Source organism: Podarcis melisellensis (assembly GCF_964234715.1).
Source record: "Podarcis melisellensis genome assembly, chromosome: 5".
NCBI classification, from domain to species: Eukaryota; Metazoa; Chordata; class Lepidosauria; order Squamata; family Lacertidae; genus Podarcis; species Podarcis melisellensis.
In genome coordinates, this window is record NC_138537.1 from 37,608,173 (window position 1) to 37,633,177 (window position 25,005).

Sequence of the window (25,005 nt, forward strand, 5' to 3'; positions counted from 1 at the left end):
AGATACTGCAGTCAAATTAATCACTGAATTGTAGAGCCACAAAGGAAGAGTGAACAATAATTGCAGTTATTGTTGTTGATTCAGTGTGCATGATATCTGACAGAGTACAAGAGGTCAGGTTTGTGCCCCAAGGAGCTTCCAGTCTAAACTTTGATACATAGGAGGAGAGGGGAGGGGAGGCAGTGGTTAACAGAGAAAGAATGCATTTTTTTCATTTACACATTCTTAGAACTGGTAACGTGTAGATGCTGTAGAACTTGAGAACGTGTTAAAGTACTGTACACTTGCACCAGGATTTATAATCACATTTAAAGGATTTATAATCACATTTAAACCTCCCCCAGTTCATAATTCAATTGGTTAAAATTAATGGGACTTAACTGAAGTATGAGAAGATTCTGGAATGATCATTAAGTTGCTTGGAACTCAGCATTGAAGGGTTTTCCTTTGTGCTGAAATATGCAGTCCAACAGTAGCAGAAAATCTGATTTATTACTGCAAATAATAAAATTACTCTCAAAATTCTAACCTCAAAATATGCAATCCAGTGGGAGGAGGAGGAGTTTGGATTTGATATCCCTCTTTATCACTACCCGAAGGAGTCTCAAAGTGGCTAACATTCTCCTTTCCCTTCCTCCCCCACAACAAACACTCTGTGAGGTGAGTGAGGCTGAGAGAGTTCAGAGAAGTGTGACTGGCCCAAGGTCACCCAGCAGCTGTATGTGGAGGAATGGAGATGCGAACCCGGTTCACCAGATTACCAGTCCACCGCTCTTAACCACTACACCACACTGGCTCTCATCAAAGCTATTCCATGATCATCCAGCAACTTTTCAGTGATTTCATTCCTAGAGGTCTTTTGAAATGTTTAATGCGCTCCATAACAATTGAATAGTTTTTATCATCCTGAACACTATAAATACAATTTAGATCATATATGTACTCATACAAATTTACGTGTACAAAAAACCCAGTCTGTTTTGTATACTTCAGCACTGCAAGCATACAGCACATTTAAGCACTTGTGCGATCTTGAGATGTGAAATAGGCATGCACAGTAACTAATCTGAGGGATTCTGGCTGATCCTCGAGAGCTCCAGTGTTTTGCTCCCAAGTTCCATATGGACAAAACTACAAATCAATTTTTTTTCTGGGATAAATGAAACTGTACAGCTTAAATGCCATGCTAATGTGTAAGAACTGTGAGTTCCACCAACTGGAATTTGAATAATGTGCCTTTTTCTAAGTTACTGTTTTTAATTTCCAGAAATAACTGTTCCTAAGGCAGAAACATCAGAAGAATCTACTGAAGAAGGTATTTTTCACCAATTTCAGTTGTCCAATTTTCTGCTAGATACCGTTGTTGTCCAAAGTCCAACCTGAATAGTGAACCTTTATAGGTCTCCAGAAACCAATGGCTGGCCCATTCCCTCTGGAACCCAAGACACCCCCTTGCGCAGGGAACAACCTCCCCCTCCCCATAGCCCACCCCACCCTGGCTAATTACACAGGACCGCACTTCACTGATGGACGGTTTCTTAACTTTAGTTTGTTACCTCCAGATAAGCATCATATTACTGATTATAACAATAATTAATTGGATTCTGTCAAGCTGCCATAGGATGCAGGTGGGTTTTAGGCCTACTTTATATATTTAGAACCCTATTTGCCCCCCTTCAAATAGCAAACGAATAAAGTATTGCAAGCTCTCATTCAGTGGCAGAATACAGTTGCACCTTGGATCCTGAACACCTTGTGAGTTGAACGCTTTGGCTCTCGAACGCCACAAACCCAGAAGTGAGTGTTCCGATTTGCGAACATTCTTTGGAACCCAAATGCCCAACGTGGCTTCCGCAGCTTCTGATTGGCTGCAGGAGCTTCCTGCAACCAATCAGAAGTCACACCTTGGTTTCCGAATGTTCTGGAAGTCAAACGGACTTCCGGAATGGATTCCGTTCAACATCTGAGGTACGACTGTAATTAGAAGTTGATAATTTAGGCAGTATTGCAAAGAGTAATGCTGGTCTCAATGTTATTGGCTGTGCTCACAAAATTTTTTCATATTTCTGATTGCCTGAAACAAATGTTTAGGTGTCAGCCTTATGCTGGGATATGAAAATTATGGCAGCATACTAAGGTGCCAGAATCCTTTAAGCAGTTCTGATGATCACTCTGAACATAGTTTTCCTCTCTGTCAAGGTGTGTGGAGAAGTTCCTCTCCATTCAGCAAAGCTGCCCACTGGTCCCCCTTCCCAAAGAAAGATTGTTTGGGGACCAGAGCTGACCTACAGGCTGGTGATTTGCCACCATTGCTTAAGATTTTTTCTGGTTCTTGCCATTGGTTTCACTACAGAACTGGAAGATACTCTGGACAGAAAGAAGAGGGTTCTAGAAGCACTGAGGAGGAATCCAAACTTGCTGAAACAGTTCCGGCCGATACTGGAAGAGACCCTTGAGGAGAAACTGGAGAGCATGGGAGTGAAGCGGGTAAGTTCCATGAGAGAGGGAAAGTAGATACAGAGAGCTTTTCCCCTTGTGGTCAATTGCCCAATGTTGAATTCCTTTTCCATATCCAACTGAGGATTGCAGTGCCTAATATGACTGAGAATTTAGAGTCAAGTCTCATTACAAGTTCCTCCAACACAGCCTCAGCATGTGTGGACATTCATACCTGGTCAGGAAAATAGACACCCTGGTGCTCTTCAACACTAGGAATCTTCATCTGAGGAAAATGGCTTGCAGAAGGGACCATATCGGGGGAAGTTAACACTGTGTTCCGTTTCATAACCAACTTATTAATGGAAATTCTGTAAATTTCCCATCTTGGGTCCAAAAAATACTTCCCCACAGTTCACTTGCAGTTATTTTTATGACAGCACCACAATGTGTTTGCCTGTCAGGCCTCACTCCAGGTTTGAGGGAGGCCTAGGCTAAGTGTCCTCTGGTTGGCCTATTTCTCTATTAGCAGATCTTGACAAGCTTACCTGGCAATAGGGATGGAAGGATCTATGAGTTTCAGTTCTCTAAGACTGGAAAAAATGAGAATTTTCAAATTGCTCTAGAAATGCAGCTAACAAAAATAAAGAAAGAAAAACCTCTCATGAAGATACTTCAGCTTTTTAGAATGCATTTTCCCCAGCAAACACGTTGATGTAGTTTTGACAAATGAACACGTTTTTTGCAAGCAATTCATCCTAATATAGTGCATTATTTTCACTGATATAGTCATTTTAATGCACCCTTTAACCTAATACATGCATTTTTGTAAACATTGGCTGGAGCAACTACATTTCAAATTCAGAAAAGTGCAATTTTCAAAGATGTTTCTCACTTGACTTTGTAAGGTGTGAATTTGATAGAGTGCAAACTTAATGGAATTTCTCCTCCATCCCTACCCGATAGCTGGTAAACTAAAGATGGAAAATCTATGATCCTGCAGATGTTGTTGAACTCTAACTCCCATTAATCTCAACTACTAGCCAGGTTGCCTGGCAGTGCTGATGGGATTTAGAGTCCAACAACACCTGGAGGGCTCTACACCCCTCCGTCGAAACGTATTTGTTCTATGTGTCAGTTGTAAATGAAAAGGACTGTGGTCTACCACACAAGAACAGAATTACGCAGTGATGCAATCTGCATTATTCCTAATTGTTTTTCTTTCTTTCTTTTTTAAAGATATTTATTAAAGTTTCAAAAATTATATAAAAACAAAACAAGACAACAATACAAACAAACACAAACAAAAACAAGTATAGTTTCAACCCCTTATTTTCTTATAACTTACTTCCCCGACTTCCTCATACCTCCCCTTTCTGTATTCCAATTTCTAATTATTAATTCAGCAAATCCTCTCCCTTATTTTTCATTTAATTTTTGGCCTTTCTTTTCTTTTTACTCAACCATTACAGCTGGAAACCACATAACTTCTAAACCAACGTCATTCTAACATTCATTAATTTTGCAATGTTTCCTAAGATAGTCCTTAAATTTCTTCCAATCTTCTTCCGCTGTCTCTCTTCCCCGGTCTCGGATTCTGCCAGTCATTTCTGCCAGTCCCATATAGTCTATCACCTTCATCTGCCATTCTTCCAAGGTGGGTAGATCTTGTGTCTTCCAGTACTTTGCGATGAGTATTCTTGCTGCTGCTGAATAACATAAAGAATGTTCTATCCTTCTTTGGCACCAATTGGCCGACAATACCCAAGAGAAAGGCCTCTGGTTTCTTCAGGAAGGGAAGTGATATATATTTCTGGGAAATGATATATAATGAAATGAAAAAGGCATTTAAATATACCTTCCTAATTGTTTTTCTTATAGGGTTCAAAAGGTATCCCTGCTCAAACCTATAAACATTTGAGAGACGTGATAAAAACCCAACAACAGCAGAAGGCCAAAAAATTTCCACAGCTCCTCACCTTAAGAGACAAAATTGAGCAAGAAGTGAAAAGGAAAGTCAGAAGGGGTCAGAAGGATGAAAGCGATCTCTCGCTGCCACTCTCAGGAACCTCAGGTAAGAGGCTTTGTGACAGCCTTTGTCAACCTGAAGCCCTCCAGACTACAACTCCTATCAGCCCAAAATCATAGTCCAAAATATCTGGAAGGCAATGTTGCTTAAAGTTTCTCTATGATATTCTTAATTTAGGATACTGATTTTCAGCACATTGCTTTTATTTTATTTGGGGTGTGTGTATTATTTACCTGGATCAGATACTGGTCAATTTGTTTTCCTCCAGATGTTTCCAATCATCTCTTTCAGGTAAAAGCCAAAGGAGCCCACAGTCTCCGATCCAGGTTGTGTCTTCTAAGCCCATAATGCAACAAGTTGAATTCAAGCCTTATGCCTCAGAAATGCCCAAGCCAGCCCCTCGGAGCAAAGTGAACTCCAAGGCCAGTTCAGTGGAGACCCCCAGGATGCCTTCTCCAAAGCAAGTGAGGAGCAGCACACCATCTCTTCAATACTCTGCTGCCCATCATCCCAGGTGGGTTAAAGTTCTGGGTTAAACTTCCATTTCCCTGTTTTTATGCTGAATTGTCTTGGTTATTGTGTATGAAAACGGATGATGTAATCTGAAGTGTTGTCATTATGTTTTAGGCATTTTACAAACATTTTTGCAAGCTTTTAATTTCATGAAGAAAAGTGCGGCTTAACTTTTAATCTTAATTTTGCGTGTGAGAGTGTTGCTCCTTGTCCTAAAACAGCTATTTCCAGCAGACCTTTTTAATTGGCTAAGATTTGCAAAGTACCCTGGGAATCTCTCAAAAGTGTCTCAGTTGGATGTTGCTCCAAAACTCTGTAGGCAGAGTTGGGGATTTTCATTTTTACCCATGTCAGTTTCACATGTGTTTCTTCATAGATCTGTCCTGTCCTGTCTCGATTCTGCATTAATCTGTAGTGTAGATGTTTTTTTTTTAAAAAAAAAAATTCATATTTTAAATTCATGTATAAATATGTACATCAGTATGTATTTTTATCACAAAATATACCGTACATTTTTCCTCAATATGTGCATTTCTAACCTTATTTCATCCTAAAATACATACATACCCTTAAACACATTTTGTGGGGTTTTTGTTTTGTGTGTGTGTGTGTGTGCGTGTGCGCATTGAGCTAAGAAATCATCCCAAAATTTGGAGAAGTCCAGAATTACATTCTGATAAATATATTAGCCTGGAAGTGTACTGAAGGAGATCAGGATGCTTAAAAATACACCAAATGAAATTCTTCTCCATCCTTTGTTTCTGTTTCCCACTCTGCTCTGTTTCCATTCTCCAGCACTTCGCCTTTCAGCTCTGAAGAAGAGTCTGAAGAGGAATCAAACTTTACATCTCCAAAGTTTACACCCCACAAGACAGAACCAGACCCTCCCAGAGCAGCGCAGAATGAAGAGAGTGACTGGGATTCATCTGACATAGAATTGTCTGAGGGGAAAGGCAGTATGGGAAGGGTCCTTGCAACAGCAGCAGAGACTCGTTCGGGTGTGTGTGTGTGTGTGTGCATGTTTTAATATATATTAATGCACATCTTAATATGCATTGAACTGTGTATTTTAATGCTTATTTAAATGCATATGTTCTCTGAAAATGTGCATTTAAATCCATATTTGGTGCTTTTCAACTACCAGGATTTTGTTGCAGTGTTGAAAGAAGTGCAAAATGTGTTGGCTATGTCGTTTTGATATGCAGTTTGATCTGATAAGTGCAGATCAGGACATTTCATACAAGAATTTGTGAGGCTCAAATTCTTCAGGCTTCTCTAGTTATAATGCAACAGGGTAGGCTAGAAAGCTCTTACCTATGTAGTTGTTCCACATGGCTGGCATAGCATTTAAAAAACGTTTTCCATGTGCTGCAGCCCATTCAAGGGCAGTATTTGTATGCCAACAATCTGTGACCTGAGAGGATGCACAACTGCTGTGCTATCACTGTGCACGGATGCTTTTGTTACGCAGTGGCAAGGGTTCGTGTGCTAGATACTTATTGCCATAGGTTTTCCTGGACCAGCTCTCCAGTCAGACACACTGTCATTCGGACAGCTTTCATTAGAATTATACAGTTTCTTAGGTCAGCCATAACCTTCTAAGAAGCCATTTATTATGAACAACTTTGCTGTTTAAATCTGATGTCTAGACTCGGATCCTGATTCTTAATATGTATATGAATTGTAGGTGTTTTGTTTGAATTTGTTAATGGTGTAATGTATTTGGGTGGAATCCAGCATGGCACTAAGGTAACTATTCCACCATCCCAGGGAGTTTTGCTTGCTCATCAGAACATTGTCTCCTTCTCTTTCTTTGCACCCACTAAATCTGTTATCAGGGTTTCCCCTGGAATAGATTTGGGGAAAGTGCAGGACACATGCAAGGGAGGAGAGGGGGATACTCCCATTACACAAGTGAAAAATCTTGCACTGATGGGACTTGTTAGTATAATACCACTCTTTATATTTTAGATGTGCTGCAAGTCACTTGGAGACCTGAGTAATGCACAACTTGAGTAATGAATGACTAGCAAGTTTAATGAATAACAACAATTCTTTGCTTCTTGTAGAAACAGTGGTGCAGTCAATGGCTAAAAATCTGGAGAGGACACTGAGTGCATCTGGGAAAAAGCCTGCTGGTGGAGTTAAACTCTTTCCCATCCCTACCAAAGAAGCTCCTAAACCTGCCCCAACTACTAAAAAAATCCAGGTACTATACAATACACATTAGTTTAGGAAATCAGGCAGGTGGTATCTCCCTTTCTCTGCCGAATTCTATTCCATTCTTATGGAACATCATTCCAGTTTTTGCTCCGGACAATTCATTCAGCATGATGAAGAATTCTGGAGAGCTTGAAAGCTTGCTCATCCCTACTTCATTTTATGCTTGATGACCTAATAAAAATATTGTCCTACTGTGCATTTTGGATTTCAAACCCCTCTGTTGGGCCAACACAGCTACCTTTGCTTTTCATTCATCAGTTCTTCCCGAATTATTATTATTATTATTATTATTATTATTATTATTATTATTATTTATTTATTTATTTATACCCCGGCCATCTGGCTGGGCCTCCCCAGCCACTCTGGGCGGCTTCCATAAAAACCAGAAATACAGTAAAATATCACACGTTAAAAACTTCCCTGAACAGGGCTGCCTTAAGATGTCTTCAGAATGTCAGGTAGTTATTTATCGCTTTGACATCTGCTGGAAGGGCGCTCCACAGGGTGGGCGCCACTACCGAGAAGTCCCTCTGCCTGGTTCCCTGTAGCTTTGCTTCTCGCAATGAGGGAACCGCCAGAAGGCCCTCGGCGCTGGACCTCAGCGTCCGGGCAGAATGATGGGGGTGGAGACGCTCCTTCAGGTATACTATGCATTATACTATGCATATTTACTCAAACATAAATGCCTCCGTGTTCTATGAGGCTTGCTCATGAGCGTGTTTAGGATTGCAGCTGTCAGGGACTCAACTAACAGGGTGCAATCCATCAGGTGGTTCTCCTGCTCAAGACACATGGAAAGAGGTGCTCTTGTGCAGAACCCATTAACTGTGATAGTGCAAAGCACCCAACCACTTGAAAACCCAGTTGTATACTGACTCATGGGTAGTAGGTGGCAAAACTGGTACTGGGCATAGAATGGGAAACTTGAATCTACAGCTCTGAATTCAGAATTATTTACTTATTCGTTGCATTTATATCCTACCTTTCCTCCAATGAGCTCAAGGTGATGTACATGAAATAGGTTAGGCTGAGAGACTGTGATTGGCCCTAGGCCACCCAGGGAGTGTCATGGCCAAGCAGATACTTGAATCCTGGTCTCCCAGCACTGTAACCACTACATGGCCTAGGACCCACGTACCTATGGGACGGCCTCTCCTGGTATGCCCCGCGGAGGACCTTAAGGTCCACAAATGACAACATTTTGGAGGTCCCAGGTCGCAAGGTGGTTAGATTGGTCTCAACTAGGGCCAGGGCCTTTTCAGAACTGGCCCCAACCTGGTGGAACGCTCTGTCACAAGAGACTAGGGCCCTGCTGGACTTGACATCTATCTGCAGGGCCTGCAAGGCAGAGCTGTTCTGCCTGGCCTTTGGTTTGGACTCAGTCTGACCCTTATGTTTCCCTCCCCTTATGGTCTTGATTTATAGACTACTTTTAAAATGAGGCTGCATTTTAAATTGCATTTTAACCAGTATTTTAAATTGGGGTTTTTTTCCCCATTATGGTTTTTACTGTGATTTTATTGGTGTTAGCTTTGGCCGGGGAGGGCAGGGTATAAATAACATTTATTATTGTTATTGTTATTGTTATACAACCCTGGTGGGGTGTGCCTTCCCCGAGAAGTATCTTCTTCACTGATTTAGGGTGATTTTTAAGGAGGAGGATTTGAGCCATTGCAGAGATAAGAGAGTGTGGCCAGTCTTTGCCATCTGCTGCTTGCTCTCCTATCTGTTTTCTCTTCTCCCTTGCTGCAGTTCGTTGAGGAGGAGGACAGTGACTTGGAGATTTCTTCCTTAGAGGAAGTCACCCCACACCTGGAGACCAACAGCAAGCTGAAGAAGCCACCAACCGCAAGGAGCAGCGGGGATTCAGCTGATTCTCGGGGCACCAGCCTCTGGGGTTCTGGCAGCACAAGGGCTGGCGCCTGGTAATCTTTGCATTGAGCTGAGCTGTGTGAAACAACAGGCTCCATTTGAGATGGAACAGTTCCTGGGGCAAGTCAACAAAAAGGATGCTGAACTTTCAGAGAGAGAGAATGCGAATAACTACCATACTCAGGATCATATTTTTTGACTCAAGTGTGAAGTTGTTTTGCTTGAATGTTTTCCTCCTTAGTAAAAAAAAAAGATAATGAGATAAAGTACTCTTTCACTGGAAGTCTCAGGTAACAAAAGCTTTGAAACAATAACTTGTAGGACTGAGAAGAAATATCAGCCCTAACTTTGTAGCCCCGGCATTTCATTGAGGGAGGAGTTTGAAGGGAGTGAGGTTCACCTTTTGATGAAGGGAGCACATCTCCACTTGATGCTGAACTAACAAGAGGAAGCTCCCTGCTCTTTTTTTCTATGGAGGAGCATATGAGCCCCCAGCTGTAGTCTCTAAAGTGCAATAATCCCAGCACAGGAGCATCATTATTGCTTCAAGTATAGCTAGACTTAAGGCATTCAAGGCCACATGTCTACTGAATGCATAGCAACATTTCTCCTTGCTCTTTACCCCGTGTGTTTTTGCACAATATATATGAGTGTAAATAAGTTTTTTTAAAATCTATATTGAATGCTTTTCACACTAAAAACGCTTTCATAATTTTAAAGACTATTTTTCTATTTGGGGTATTTTTCTATAGAAACTTGTTCCGCTTAGACTAGTTGTCGGAGATAACATGATCCAATGGAAAGACATGTTTTCCCCCCAAACAGGGGGGAAAAACCAGTTATGGCTGGCAATTTAGATTGGAATGACAATGTTGGAGAAAGAGTAAACCCACCTCCCATCTCATTTGCCCCCCTTTCCCAATTGCTGTTTTTAATATGAATTTAAAGAAATGTGAGGTACCTCATCTGCTGTGGCTCATAATTATAACATATTTGAGTTCTAGAAACACAGTTAAATAAAAAGTTGCTGGATAGATCTGACCACTTGATGGCACCACAACTCAAGAAACATACGTTTTTGCTTTGTTTTTTGAGATGCTGCAAATGGCACTTGTTACTAGAGTAGATTTTTAAAAAAGAGTATTCAGGAGAACAAATGGAGTAGGTAAAAATGAGGCATCCTATAAACCCGCCCAAAAAGAAGTTACACAAGAGCAAAACTGAGGATGATCATAAGGGGTCCATATCCCCTTCTGCCCTTTCTTTTTATATTAAAAAACCCTTTCATTAAAAATAATAATTTTGAAGCATTTGCTTTATAGAAGTCCCATTTGCTCATTCCCAGATTTCTCAGGATATATGTGACCATATGTGCTGTCTCTTTTTCAAGTAACCACCCTGCATGCATCTCAAGAAGGCAGATGCATAAAATACCTGGCAAAAGTTATTAAGCATCATGATGACATTTGCAAGCTTGAAGATAGTATTTATTGAGATCTTCCTTTTTCCAGTAAGACAATACAGTTGCATAAAAATGATCGCGGTCAGCAATAATCCTCAATGTAAAGTACACAACCTACAGAAATGGGATGTGGAATCCATCTGACCCCACACATTTTTAAAACGTAAAAATAATTTACCATTAAGATAGAGGTAGAGGGTGGCGCTGTGGGTTAAACCAGAGCCTAGGACTTGCTGATCAGAACGTCAGCGGTTCGAATCCCCACGACGGGGTGAGCTCCCGTTGCTCGGTCCCTGCTCCTGCCAACCTAGCAGTTTGAAAGCATGACAATGTGCAAGTAGATAAATAGGTGGGAAGGTAAATGGCGTTTCCGTGCACTGCTCTGGTTTGCCAGAAGCGGCTTAGTCATGCTGGCCACATGACCTGGAAGCTGTACGCCGGCTCCCTCGGCCTGTAAAGCGAGATGAGTGCCACAACCTCAGAGTCGGCCACGACTGGCCCTAATGGTCAGGGGTCCTTTACCTCTAGCTTGCAACTTACATACCATACATTTAACTTCCACCTGCCATAGAACTCAAAGTGATTTAACTCTACATGTTTTGGGCTTTAGGCTCTATCCCTGGAATGAATCACCTGTATGTATAACTATAATATTTGCACAAGTATAACAGCACAATAATCATGATTTGTGAGTGACTCCTAAACAACAAATGTTTAGCTTCGAAGTACAGATATGAATGTTTATAAGTTCAGATGTTATTGGTTGGGTTTTCTAATTTTAGAAAAGGAGGGGCATCTCCAGAAATAAAAGTTTCTCATGCAACCTTTGTTTGTTTGTTATGTAAACTCTGGTTGCATGTTTGTGTGCTTAATATTTGAATTTGAAACAATTTTTAGTAGAGGGAAATGGCAAAGTTAAAAAAAAACAGAAGTCAACTCAACTGCATGTATGGTATGTTCTTATTCTGAACGCATCCTAAAGTAAGGTATGATCTTGACAGTTTTCATGATGAAATAGTCTCCGGATGAATATATTTATTTCTTTTCTCCTGTATTACAGAATATATGTACAATGCTTTTTAAAAACATTCCAAATCTTTGCAAATCCACGCAAAGAGGAAGGTCAGTCCCTGAATGAATGTGTATGTGAGCAACAAAAAGCATACCCATTCATTCAGAATGAATGGATATTGAACTGAATGGACCCCATTCAGTTAATGTTTTCATTTCTTGTAAAACAAAGGCTCACCTCTATTTTGAATTTTTCATCAAATGGTTAAACAAAGAACTGGAAAATATGCAGAAGGCGTGGGGAAGGTGTGTGTCTCATAACTGATCACCTACAATAGAGAAACCTCTGCAATTGTGCACTCCTTCTGAAGGTTTGGTTACTGCAAGAAGGTTTGCCCTCTTTAGTATGGTGCTAAATCTATGGGCAGGGGAAGCATGCACATAAGTATTAAACTCTTTCTTCCTTCTGGTGTACACTGAGCACAGCCACAACTGCAGAAAGAGTACTGTGCCAAAAACACAGTTAATTATGGACGTGCCATGGAAAAGACTAAGATGAATTAAATGTGAATCTGATCAAGCCCAAGGTCATGTTTAATTACCATTCTATTCGGAATCATATCTGAATATGGAGCACTATTACAAATAGTATATTAATTAATATTATCTATAAGAAAGTGCAACTGTGAGAGATATCCAACTAAGTCATACTGAAAGTACTCCCAAAGAAATCAAAGTCTATTCATTTTAACTGGTCTGCTCTGGAATGGCGGAAGAGTCGCCCTGTTCGGAGTCCAAAGTGGACTCGCCTGACTTGATCTAGGCATATCATGATCTGGATCGGATCAATCATCCACTTCAGACTCTGCAGTCCAGTAGATTCATTTATGAGGCAGTCAGGACTGTGCACAGGATCATTTTTTAAAAGCTGAAAATCACATTTATGGCTGGGCATTGGAAGCTTTTTTAAAACAACAACAACCTGAGGGCCACATCCCCTTCTATATAACTTTACAGGGGCCACAGGTCAGAGGTGGGTGGAGCCAGATTGTGTGTGTGTATTTTTACAATCAAGCGTCCTATAAATTTTATGAAGTAAATAAAAAATAAAATAAATAAAAGTGGACAAATGAAACAAATGAATAAAAGCCATTATATAGTAGGTTAAGGGACGCGGGTGGCGCTGTGGGTAAAACCACAGAGGCTAGGACTTGCCAATCAGAAGGTCGGCGGTTCGAATCCCCGTGACGGGGTGAGCTCCTGTTGCTTGGTCCCTGCACCTGTCAACCTAGCAGTTCAAAGTGCATGTAGATAAATAGGTACTGCTCTGGTGGGAACGTAAAGAGCGTTTCTGTGTGCTGCTCTGGTTCGCCAGAAGTGACTTAGTCATGCTGGCCACATGACCCGGAAGCTGTACGCTGGCTCCCTTGGCCAATAAAGTGAGATGAGCACCGCAACCCCAGAGTCGGCTACGACTGGACCTAATGGTCAGGGGTCCCTTTACCTTTATAGTAGGTTAGTTTCGACACCCACCCCACACAGCCACTTCAATCCTCCCTCCAAGACAAGGAAGAGGCATTATCACAATTCATCAAACCTGAAGTTCCACATCCCTGATTTGTATAATCTTTAGATCAAAACTGTGACAAAGCTTTACAGGAATACTAAAAACCCCACCATATAGAAGAACATTGGATCTATTTTATACCATCCATCTATGCAAACTGACTGGATTTTATACAGTTTTATATAGTATTAGACTATATGTATTTCTAAGGTGGCTTCATGACACTGCCACATATTATAAGGATTAAGAAAAGGCATCTTCAACTTTAGCCACACGGTGGTGCTTTTTAACTATTTTGATGTGCAACAGAAAATGTGCCCAATGTGCCCATGTAGCTGTGTAGTTTCTATATGCAGGAAGAAACTGTAACAAGTATTTGGCCATTTCCAATATTATTCTAGCAGAAATTTCACACCAGGGATGTGTGTGAGCTTATAGCTATTTCAGTGAACAGAAAGACCCACGGTTAATAAGAGGAGCATGTTAATAAGATACATATGGCCTGAAGAGAAGCTGTGGATGAGGCAAGGGAGGAAGTGCTACACAGTAAGCAATAGAAAATAATCTGGAAGGAAGGACCACATAGTTCAGTGGTATAGTATCTGCTTTCTATGAAGAAGGTCTCAGGTTCAGGTCCCTGGCATCTGCTGCCCGTCAGTGTGAACAACAATGAACCAGATGGACAAATGGTCTGGCTCAGTATACAGCAGCACCCTATGTTCCTAATGTAAAAAATTTGTACACAAATACAGCACACAGATACATTATTTATGTGTATTGCCTCATGGGTCCATTTCACCTTCAGTATCTCCCAAACTTCCCTTTCCATATATACACACTTCCCTTTCCATATATACAGACCCATTTACATTTACTCACAAACAGTGAAAACAAAAAAAATTCCTTCCAGTAGCACCTTAAAGACCAACTAAGTTAGTTCTTGGTATGAGCTTTCGTGTGCATGCACACTTCTTCAGATACACAAACAGTGCTTTTTGTAGAGGTACTCAGTGGTGCAGAATACTGTCACCTCAAATTATTAATTATTATTATTATTATTACTACTATTGTTATTGTTATTATTTTGATGTCCATGGCAGCCATTTTGTGCTGGCATCCATGGCACTTTATCAAGTATGAGTGCCGGCACCTCATTTTTTACAAAAAGGGGGGAGCAGTACTCACAAGCAACAGTACTCAAGCATGCCATTGTCATACACAGTCAGAATCGGTCTAACAATGGGCTAAAAGTGTTGCTGATCTTTTCTCCAGCAACAGAACAGAGCCTCATCAATTCCAAGGACTAATGTGGCAGCAGGTTTTTTAAACTTCCAGTTCTGAACAGGTTGAATGTTCTTTAAGCGCTGAGCCACACTTCCGCTTGTCCCGTGCCTAGATAACACACGTCTGAGCAGATTTCCCCTTGCCCCACACCTTTCCCAGGGAAAACCCACTCTTTAGTGCTAAATGGGAGCAAACTAAAGAGAAAACCTGAGCTGCTATGTGCTCCGAATGAGAGCTAAAGAGTGGTTCACTCCAGGGGAAAGCAGTGTGGTACAAGAGGAAGTGATAAGCCCTAATATTCCAAAACAGCTCTGTCGCTTAGCCAGTTGTTAGGAAGAATTCATGTCAATCCAGAAGTGGATGTAGGGGAGCACGACCGGTCCACCTGCACTGAGCTGCCAGGGGACCACAGCGGGTGTTGCAACAATGACAAATGACAGAAGGGGAGAAGGGGGGGGTGCGCCAAATTTTGGCATTGCAAAGGGCGCCGCTGAAATTTAAAAGCCCAAAGTCTGCCACTGCTACAATCTAACCAGATCTTTCATAGCAAAATCAATTGTTAAGGTGCAAGGACTGCATCCTGCCTCTACTTGAGTTACTTCATTTCTTGGATGTACAGTGGTACCTCGGGTACCAGACACTTCAGGTTACAGATGCTTCAGGTTACAGACTCCACTAACCCAGAAATAGTACCTCGGGTTAAGAACTTTGCTTCAGGATGAGAACAGAAATCTTGCTCCAGCGGCGCAGCAGCAGCAGGAGACCCCATTAGCTAAAGTGGTGCTTCAGGTTAAGAATAGTTTCAGGTTAAGAACGGACCTCCGGAATGAATTAAGTTCTTAACCTGAGGTACCACTGTATCTGGTTTCAGAGTAAGGCTGTGTACACACCCCTGTTTGCTCTGTATTCAATGCTCTTCCACCACTGGTTTGAAAAGCAGTGCACATACAATGTCAGGCACAAGCCATATCCCCCCTGTATCTATATTAATAATAATAATAATAATAAGTTTTATTTATATCCCGCCCTCCCCAGCCGAAGCCGGGCTCAGGGCGGCTAACAACACTAAAACAGTACAACATTATAAAACATTATAAAAATGAATTAAAATCAAAATTGATGGCAATCATAAACTAAAGTTTTGTAAAGATTGCCAAAAGGAGGGAGTCAGGCTGCGCCCTGACCAAAGGCCAGGTGGAACAGGTGGAATATTGTCATTTCTTATGTGATATTGCATTTTGATATGGTTTTTTCCTGAAATCAGCTTCAGTCAGAATTGAGAAAAAGAATGACCTAGCTGTATTTTAAACGTGCTCACAAGCTTGAATTGGCAAAGCCACTCTTTTTCTACAAATCTGTTTATGTTCTGTTCTTGCTTCGATGCATCATTTATCTCTCTTCAGATAGGTTTAGTACCTTACAAGATTACCCCAAGCGGACTTGAGCTTCACAAATTAATGTAGAGGTCATAATCATCATTGTAATGTATGCATTATCAGCTAAATATCTGCCATGTTGCCCCTTTCAGAGAAACAGCTATGATGCAGTAGGCCAGCTCTTGGAGAACTGACTCAGAGATGTGGCCAGGTTGGAGAAGATAGTTTCTATTCTGTGCAGCCTCCCAGGCCTAATCAAGAATAAAGTTTAATTAGCCATTAGCTCAGCTTCTACTGTGTTCCTAGATAAACAGAAGAAGACAATAAAGTCCATATTTAAGCATAATGTGCCCATTTTCCAGGGCACGAATGGGAGAATCTGATACAACAAATAGCATGTACCTCCCAAATGTTAGTGATGCTGCCTTTACATCCAGAAGCCACTCTTTGGTGTATAGATTTCCCAAGGAATGTGGTACTGCATTAATTAAGCATCACTAAGGGTTGCAATATCCATCCCTTCAGCTCAAAACAAATAAGCGTGACACCTCCGAACACTAATTTCCAAGCCAGAAAACAATACATAACAGATGTTAAAGAGATCGTGCTACACTATGGTTGATTAGAGCAAAAAGCCAGATATTATCACTGGCTATCTCTGCTGCCAGCTGATGAACAAGATATGTTTTGACTAAGAATGCAACTCAATAAGCATCAATCTTTCTGGGTTTCATAGTTAGCTACAATACAGGCATGAATGCAAATAGTCAGACTGACACCTTTACTGAAGTGCAGCATCAAAATACGGCTGCATAATTGTATCTGCTATATATATTGGAAAGTGGTTTGTCTGGCTGCTTTTCTGTTTGTTCAGATGCCTCTTGAGATATTGTCACCGAACTAGGCACAAAGATTCCTGAGGTGGGGAAGTGGGTCTATGTTGATGTGTCAACGCCAGGCACCATTTTAAATCAATATGGCAGACTGAAATGTCACTTTGGCATGACTTTGCACATTTTTTGACATAGATTTGGCTTGAGAGATCATCACCAAACTCAGCATGAGGGTTCCTGAGGGAGGGAGTGGCAGTCTTCAACACCAGGCAACCTATTGAATCAAAATGGTGGACTGAAACATGACTTCACCCAATTTTGGACATAATGGGTCCAAACTCACAAATTACACTCTCAGTATAATTAACAATCTTTTCTTTTTTTCTTTTTGGTTTCTAAAAAAATCCCAGGAAGCACCAGGCATTCCCTGCTAGGCTCCTATGCCATTTAACTTTCAAGTGCCATGTTCCTCTAAACTTTCGCTTAACTCACATGAGTCTGCTATGTGACCCAGTCCAACTCATATAAGAACTTAAGAGGAGCCTACTGGATTGGGCCAGTGGCCCATCGAGTTCAACATCATGTTTTCACAGTGGCCAAACAGATGCCTGTGGGAAACCTGCAAGCTGGACATGAGCACAACAGCACTGTCACGGTCCAGTTCACAGGCAATCGAAGTCCTGGCAGGGGACGTCAGGACCGGGAACAAGATGGCGGGGTGGGAGCAGGAACGGGGGTCCAGAAGCCAGGAGTCAGGAAGCCAAGAGTCTGAGGGTCAGAGAGCCAGGAGTCAAGAAGCCAAGGGTTGGAAAGCAAGGGGTCACAAAGTCAAGGGTCTGAGGATCAAGAAGCAAAGAGCCATGAAGTCAGGCATCCAGGGATCAAGAAGCAGGGAGTCAAGAAGCCAAGGTTCAAGGATCAGGAAGCAAGAAACCAAATGCAGCAAGGCAGGAAGCGTGTTGCTGTGGCAAAGAGCTGAAGGGAAATGCTGACCTTTTATCCCTTCCCAGCTCTTGCCACCAGGTGCTGTGAGTTATCAATCGGCCTCAACTGTGAGGCCGCACCTTGCCTCTTCAGAACAAACTTAGGAAGGCCCCAGTCCGGCAAAGTCCTGTTGATCACAGGGCCCTGCTCCTGCACGCATTATTGAGAAGCACACTGTCCACCAGAGATTCCCAGCAACTGGTATTTGAGGCACAATGCCTCTGACAGTGGAGGGAGAACATGGCCATTATAGCTCCTAGCCGTTGATGAATCTGTCATCTTCAGTTTCTCTTGTCACCTCATTTTTCCAGTTATGTTCTGAGTTGAATAGGATCCAAAATGCAGCAGTCTGATTGGTCCTAGAACAATAGGATCCAAAATGCAGCAGTCTGATTGGTCCTAGAACAATGCAGCAGTATGATTGGTCCACAGGAGCCACCCAATCCAGCTTCAGGTGGAAGTGAATCCACAACCTGATTAGCCTACAGGAGAATCCCAGAATTAGCCAATCACATGCAGCCCATTGTGTAAATAATGTATATAAAGCAGATATTTGGGGAAAACTTTCATTCCTCCTCACCACTATGAGCTGAATAAAGATCTTGAAATCCACTCTCGACTCCGAGTATATTTCACCAGTCTTAACCCACTCTGAACATTTTCACATCAGTTTATGAACTTGTTTTTTAAAGGGGGGAATTTGCAGGCCTTTTAGTGCAAAGTTTCTCATAATACACACATTCCGGTTTGGAAATGTGTCTGATACGTACACATTTTTGCAAGCCGTTGCCCCTAATAAAATGCATTATTTTATGCTGTTTTCACTGATATAAGCATTTTAATGCATACTTTAATACGCAGGTTTTTGAACAGATCATTTGGTTGGAGAACAGCATCTCAAAATTCAGGCAAGTGCAGATTTTGAAGAATAGCTATGTTTTGGTTCGCAGATTGTTTCAGGAAATGTGAATTAAGTAAATTTGCTTTGAATTCCAAATAAAACTGAATTCCTCCCCCCCCCCCCCGCCACCCCATGTGTAGTACCCAGATGGTGTCATTCTTGGACCTATCCTCAAGCAAGCCTTCTGAAGCAGGTTCCAAGAGGGAGGGGAACCTTCCCAGAATCCAAAGGATTTCCCTCTGGCAATTGCTCATGTATTTTCTGTCTGCTTCTTCCCTTCCTCACATAAAGGCAGCAACATGCCTGTCTGAGCCTTTCACCCTCCAGCAGCATACATGCTGAGGGCCAAGGCAAAAAACACACACGCAGCAGTGCTGAAGCAATTAAATCTCTTGCCACTGCACTATTCTGTAAAGTGCCCTGCGACCCAGTTTCATCGCTGATGGCTGCTCTAACCCTACATTCCTTATTTCCCTTCCTACCCTTTGCCTCTGCAAAGGTCCACAAGGAGAAGCCTTTACCCCACAGTGCTTTTCAGCTCGTGACGATTGAAGTCAATTCCTCCGTTACCTCATCAAATGCTGAAGAGCGCTAAGGGCTCAGGCAAGCTACCTGAAATCTCTTCACCATGTGCTTGTCTGCAAGACAAGAGTCCACTCAAGCCTAAAGATGTGTATTGTTTGTCGCCCCTCACTTCCCAGAGTTCCAAGTTCCAGGTGAAGACAGACAACATCAGTTTCTTTGTGACAGGAGAGTGTTGATGACTGACGCTTCTTTTATATCATACTCTTGATTTGCAGATGTAGAAGGAGAGCAGCTGGAAGCAGGGAGGTAGTATAGATGCTGACAGCCAGTGCTGTTTGCATCACTTCCCACCCACCCCTGCTCCAAGGCAACAGGAAACTCTTGCAGGTTCCTAAGGCTGCTTCTCATCAGCCAGCTCTTCAAACTCACAGCTCCCCAAACTCTCCCCTGCCCTCACACCTCTTTTAGGGGTGCTAGCAAACCTTGAGAGATGACCATGGCATTGGCTGGCAAACCTAGAGAGAAGGCTTTGCACAAGAGAAAAGAGTGGCTATAAGATCACCACATTGCAACCCAGAATACTACGTTGTACCTCAAGGTTTCCCAATGAACTGGAAAATAGGGCATCCATGGCTCCTTCCACTGGTACTTTCCTCATTCCAGTTGTCTACTCTTGTTCCTTTTTGAGGTGTGGCATGCCTAGATCTCAATTTCTGTAAAAAAAAATAAAAATTCTTGTTCTGTTTTGTTTTCTATATGGGTACTATTTCTTTTCTTTCTTTTCTTCTTTTTAGTGCTTTATCTTACTCTGTCCACTTGTAATTGTGTATTTTTTATCTTTCAATAAAGAATAAAAAATTTAAGGTGAGAGAGGGAGAAGGTGACAGAAACAGGAAAGGGAAGTTCTGGGGTGAAATCTATGTTCCTTATTTCCTACTGCATCAGGGAATCCTAGGAATCTCCAGGTTGCAATTCAGCAGCCCTAGACTATGATCCCTTTCAAATGTCCTGTTTATTAAAAAGTCATCCTGACTTGTTTGCTGATATTCTCTACTTACTGAGTATTAATTCAGATTTGTTTACACGGAAGTTGACAATGACCACCAAGCAAGTGTTCATTCCACACTTACCTGTGTATTATCCTGTCACTTTCCTTATCTCGAAAAGTCCAATATTTGGGGGAATCTACTTTGCACAACCTGAATTTCCCAGTATATGATTGAATCTCAGCTGAAAATAACAACAGTCTGGAAGCACCCAGTAAAAAAATTACTCCTGGTATTATATATCTTCTGGTGTCCGAATCTGGTTTTTCTTATGAGTCGAATTGCCTTGTTGCAAAATTGGGATTTGAGTTCAATGCACACTACCTATGATCCACTGCTTGTATGAAAAGCTAGAATTAATACACTGAACAATTATTCCATGTTCTTCATGTACTCTGCATTTATAACACATCAGAGAAAAGGAAGGGAAGCAAAGAGATTAAAGAATTCAAGAGAATAACGGAAAAAGAAATGTGTAAATCCATAGAAGACAATGTCAAAAAAGTGCACACTGAAGGGAGGGAACTTACTTTTAATCGAGTTTAAATGGAGAAACAGGTGCCCTGATAATTCCTTTACACAAAGATTTGTTTGTAATGGCATTAGAAAACAAATTTAGCTTTCCCACAAGAGAAATAGAAAGGAACAAAAGCTTAATCCAAAATGAATTTCCTTCTTTCTGCAAAGATGAGATTCCAAAACAGCCACGAGACAATGAAATCCTATTACCGGCACATGCCACTGGGACTGGGGTAGGCCAGCACTCGGTGTGAAAACGCATTTCATGCAAATTGAAGATGTTAATATGTGGTGTGACTTGTAGCATATTCTCCATTCAATAACGCACGAAAACAAAAACAAGAATGCAGGAAACTGCCTTTTGAAATCTTTGGGTCTGATCCACAGCTGGTGTAATCTGGCAGAGCTCCCAAAAATCATAAATGATGAAAGTAAAACAAACACACACACCCCTAGTCCATTGTTCCTCTTTCTGACCAGAAGATGAGGGGAGCAGGGGGAGGAATGCTAAATGCAAATGGTAGGCGGAAAACTCAAATATGGGGAAGTCATTTTTCTCTGAGCAACACACTAAGACTGCCACAGGGTCAACACAACTTCTGCAAAGTAAGTCCCGTCCCACTCACCTTCTGGAGCCCTGTGGACATGGGGAATGTAGTAAACATTGTTTGCTTGGATTTTCAAAAAGCTTTTGACATAGCCCCTCACGAAAGACATACATACATTATATTTATATGCCACCTTTCCACAGTTTAAAACGTGCTCAAGGCAGCTTATTACAGTATGAAAAAAACTCCTGTAACTCCAACACTGACTACAACTTTAACTAGGCCTTTGGCTGATTGACATCCAATACCCTTTAAAAATATGTTGTGGACAGTGGGGATTATTGGATTCTTCTTGTTTTCATTTTGTGCTTTTATACAGTGGTACCTCCGGTTACAGACGCTTCAGGGTACAGACGCTTCAGGTTACAGACTCCGGTAACCCAGAAATAGTACCTCGGGTTAAGAACTTTGCTTCAGTGTGAGAACAGAAATCATGTGGCGGCAGCGGGAGGCCCCATTAGCTAAAGTGGTCCCTCAGGTTAAGAACAGTTTCAGGTTAAGAACGGACCTCCAGAACAAATTAAGTTCTTAACCCGAGGTACCACTGTATTGTGAATTTATGTTGTGAATCGCCTTGAGACCTGCAGGTATAGGGCAGCGTACAAATTCAATAAATAATAATAATAACATAGAAAGCTTTTTAAATATATATATATATATATATATATATATATATATATATATATATATATATATTCAACAAATCCCTGGAGGAGAAGGCCACTGAAGGTTACTAGTCATGGTGGCTATGCTATGCTTTTACAGCTGGAGGCAGTAATGCAGGCTTCCTCAACCTCAGCCCTCCAGATGTTTTGAAACTACGATTCCCATCATCCCTGACCACTGGTCCTGCTAGCTAGGGATCATGGAAGTTGTAGGCCAAAAACATCTGAAGGGCCAAGGTTGAGGAAGCCTGCCGTAAGGCTTCTGAATACCAGTTGCTGGAAACCACAAGAGAGGAGAGTGCTCTTGTGCTCGAATCCTCCTTCTGGGTGTCCCAGGAATCTGGTTGGCCACTGTGAGAACAGGATGCTGGACCAGATGAGCCATTGGCCTAACCCAGCAGGCTCTTCTTATGTTCTTAGGGCCAACCCAACCATTGGCTAGAGTGAGACAGCTGCCTCAGTCAGCAGATGGTGGGGGGCAGAGTTGAGGAGCTAGGAGGACAGAACGGTGTGTTCTGTGCAGCCTGCCATTCATCTACTAATCTTGTTTGTAATGGAGGAGGCTGTCCTATCACCGCTGTTGAAATAAGATTCAAATGCCACCCTGGTCAATTTCTGAATGTGAAATGGAGAGTACCATTTTCCCCCTGGGCAAAATATTTTGAACCGCTCCTAGCAGCAACTTATGAATCCATTCAACGGTGTGTCCCAAATGGCTGCTGCTAAATCATCACCGTATATTTAGACAGACCCGGTTTGTAAATATTGTGAGCCCAGCTTTTCCTGGTGTGAACTGGCATTGGTTGATATTCAACGCTAATTAGGCTGTGCTGATTTGCAGTCAGTGTGTGAATCCGCCTGTTTAAAAATATTTGTGTGTGCATTTCGTTTTCCCACTTGGCACCTCTCTTTTTTTGAAAAGGCTGGGTCTACCAATGAAAACCTTGCAGAGAATATAAATGATAGCAGAAATTAAATAATCAAATGGCACCAGCACCTACCCTTGGAAACAGAACAAAATTTGCCAAAATAATGCACTCCATGAAAAATAAAGGAAAAGAGAAATGCTATCAAGTTTGTTCAGCTGGAATATCTCACCAAGAGAGCTCTGCTCCCATAATATTTGGGCCAGAACTATGTCATAAATCTTAGGGCTATTAACCCAGTGTCTCATTCATCTCTGCTCAGCTATAGAAGAGCAATAACCTTGTCACTACAGGCAGGGAGATAGAGGCTTTTAATTGCACTGAGATTACAGGAAAGCTCTTATCTTATAGTCCAATTTGTAACTCCAGATACAATTCTTTGCTCAAAGTCAGTGCCAGTCTATAGTGCCCCGTACTTAATAAATACTTCAAAAGTTTGTGTCCCCTACGGAAAAGACTGTTGCATTAAGTTCTCTTTGTAGAACCCAGTGCTAAGAGATGCCCTGCGGTCGTGCTGCTGAAGTAGCTGCATCACCACATATCCATGATAAGAGGGGTAAGTCCACCAAAACATCCCACATTTCCTTCTGGAACTTTCAGGGTGTACTTTGGTGGTGACATAGATGTAAGGAAAGCCTTTCCATTCAGGTGTCCCCCTCCTTTACTGATTCTGATTGCATGAGGAGGCACTGAATGTTAACCTGGACTTCCCCCACCAATGTTTCTCCTTGACACAACCACTGCGAGTTAAATACACCAAAAGTGGGGCAGGGGAGAGAGACAGTGTTAGGAGCAGGGCCTTAGCTAGGGGGTGGTGAGGTGGGCCCCCGCTAGGGGCGCAAGTGATGGGGGGTGCAAAATCGGCTAAAATATGTTCATAAATATAAATACTGATTATTGCCTCGAAAGAAATGGTTTTAAATAGAGGGTGAATTGAATGGGGGGGTGGAGGAGAGGTTAGGAGCCAGAGTCAGGAGTAGGTCAGCAATAAACTAACTTCACTAGTGTCAGAGAAGTTAACTCTCTATTCAATGAAACCAAATGAAACCAAAATAGTGCAAGACTAGCGATCCCAGCATTTCTGTGTTCTGCTCTGTTTCGCCAGAAGCGGCTTAGTCCTGCTGGCCACATGACCCGGAAGCTGTCTGCGGACAAACGCTGGCTCCCTCGGCCTATAGAGCGAGATGAGCGTGGAACTCCAGAGTAGTCCACAACTGGACCTAATGGTCAGGGGTACTAGTACCTTAGTGATCCCAGTAACTCTTCCCAGTAGGTCTTGCCCCAATGAGGCATTTGTGAGGACTGAAAGTCCCTGCCCTCTGGTCTATTTTTGGGGAACTCTGCTACATGTTTAAGGTTTTCCTCCACACGTATGACATGGTATGCTCAAGTCCTGCGTTGTGGTTTTCCATGTGCCTCTACATTCCCGTGTGCTGGTCTACATGGGCCACTGGCCTGACCCAACCGGCTCTTTCTATTTTCTTAGATGTCAATATGAGCTCAGCCCAAACATGTGCCAGCCTCTTCAAATACACTAAGGGATAACAAAGGCCTCCAAAAATTACATTTCTGCTGGGATCATCATATTTGTCTTAGTATTGTGTAGGATCAAGGTCACTTGGTTTGTTGATTGATATTTGCAGGGGTGTTTTTTTGTATAAGCAATGGGTGCCAATATTTGGAGTGCCATTCTCTGCACCTGTAAAGAACTTTCCCAAGAGAAAAATAATGTGCTTTCACAAACGACGTGAAGAGCAAAACCCCATTTTCTTTCTTTTGTCCTGGAATAAAACTGAAATGACTGTGAAGCTCTTACAATGCAGTACTGCAGCAGCAGCAGCAGCAGCTCAGTTGGATAATTTTAGATTCCAGACTTAATGGTCCTACAGTGGGCCTTACTTTATAGAAAGTCAGCCCATTGGTCCATCTATGTCAGTATTGTCCATACTGACTGGTGGTGGTTATCCAGAGTTTTAGGCAGGGTTCTCTCCCAGCCCTTCTTAGAGTTGCCAAGGAAATGTGAGCATCTGCATGCAAAACAGATGCTCTGCTACTCAGCTATGACTCCTTCCTCTAAAAAGGTGCCCTCTCGTTCTTTGATTCTACTTCAAAATGTGATAAACCAGCCCTGCATTTGGGGCGGGGGGAGAAGCTCAGGCTCATTTTGCTGAGTACAGACCTGGACCTCTGCCCCAATGTCTTGCCTTGGTAGCACCACTGTACCG

General features: G+C 42.0%; 1 protein-coding gene and 1 long non-coding RNA gene across 4 annotated transcripts in view; one reads left to right on the top strand and one right to left on the bottom strand.

The window, feature by feature from the left end:
• DZIP1L (DAZ interacting zinc finger protein 1 like) overlaps positions 1–10,721 on the top strand; it is a 34,401-nt gene extending 23,680 nt beyond the window's left edge. For 2 of the 3 annotated variants that reach the window (XM_081910377.1, XM_081910376.1), the window contains exons 10-16: positions 1,268–1,315; positions 2,354–2,487; positions 4,318–4,510; positions 4,757–4,979; positions 5,774–5,976; positions 7,048–7,187; positions 8,954–10,082. In XM_081910377.1, the coding sequence (XP_081766503.1) occupies positions 1,268–1,315; positions 2,354–2,487; positions 4,318–4,510; positions 4,757–4,979; positions 5,774–5,976; positions 7,048–7,187; positions 8,954–9,130 (1,118 nt within the window). In that variant the 3' untranslated portion in view covers positions 9,131–10,082. Of the gene's footprint in view, positions 1–1,267; positions 1,316–2,353; positions 2,488–4,317; positions 4,511–4,756; positions 4,980–5,773; positions 5,977–7,047; positions 7,188–8,953 lie in introns of all 3 variants that reach the window. The other variant, XR_014168182.1, reaches the window with a different exon arrangement.
• The window catches only part of LOC309369668, a 171,526-nt gene continuing 156,721 nt past the window's right edge, over positions 10,201–25,005 (bottom strand). The window contains exon 2 of the long non-coding RNA XR_014168242.1: positions 10,201–11,012. This is a non-coding gene — a long non-coding RNA (uncharacterized lncRNA). The remainder of the gene's footprint in view (positions 11,013–25,005) is intronic.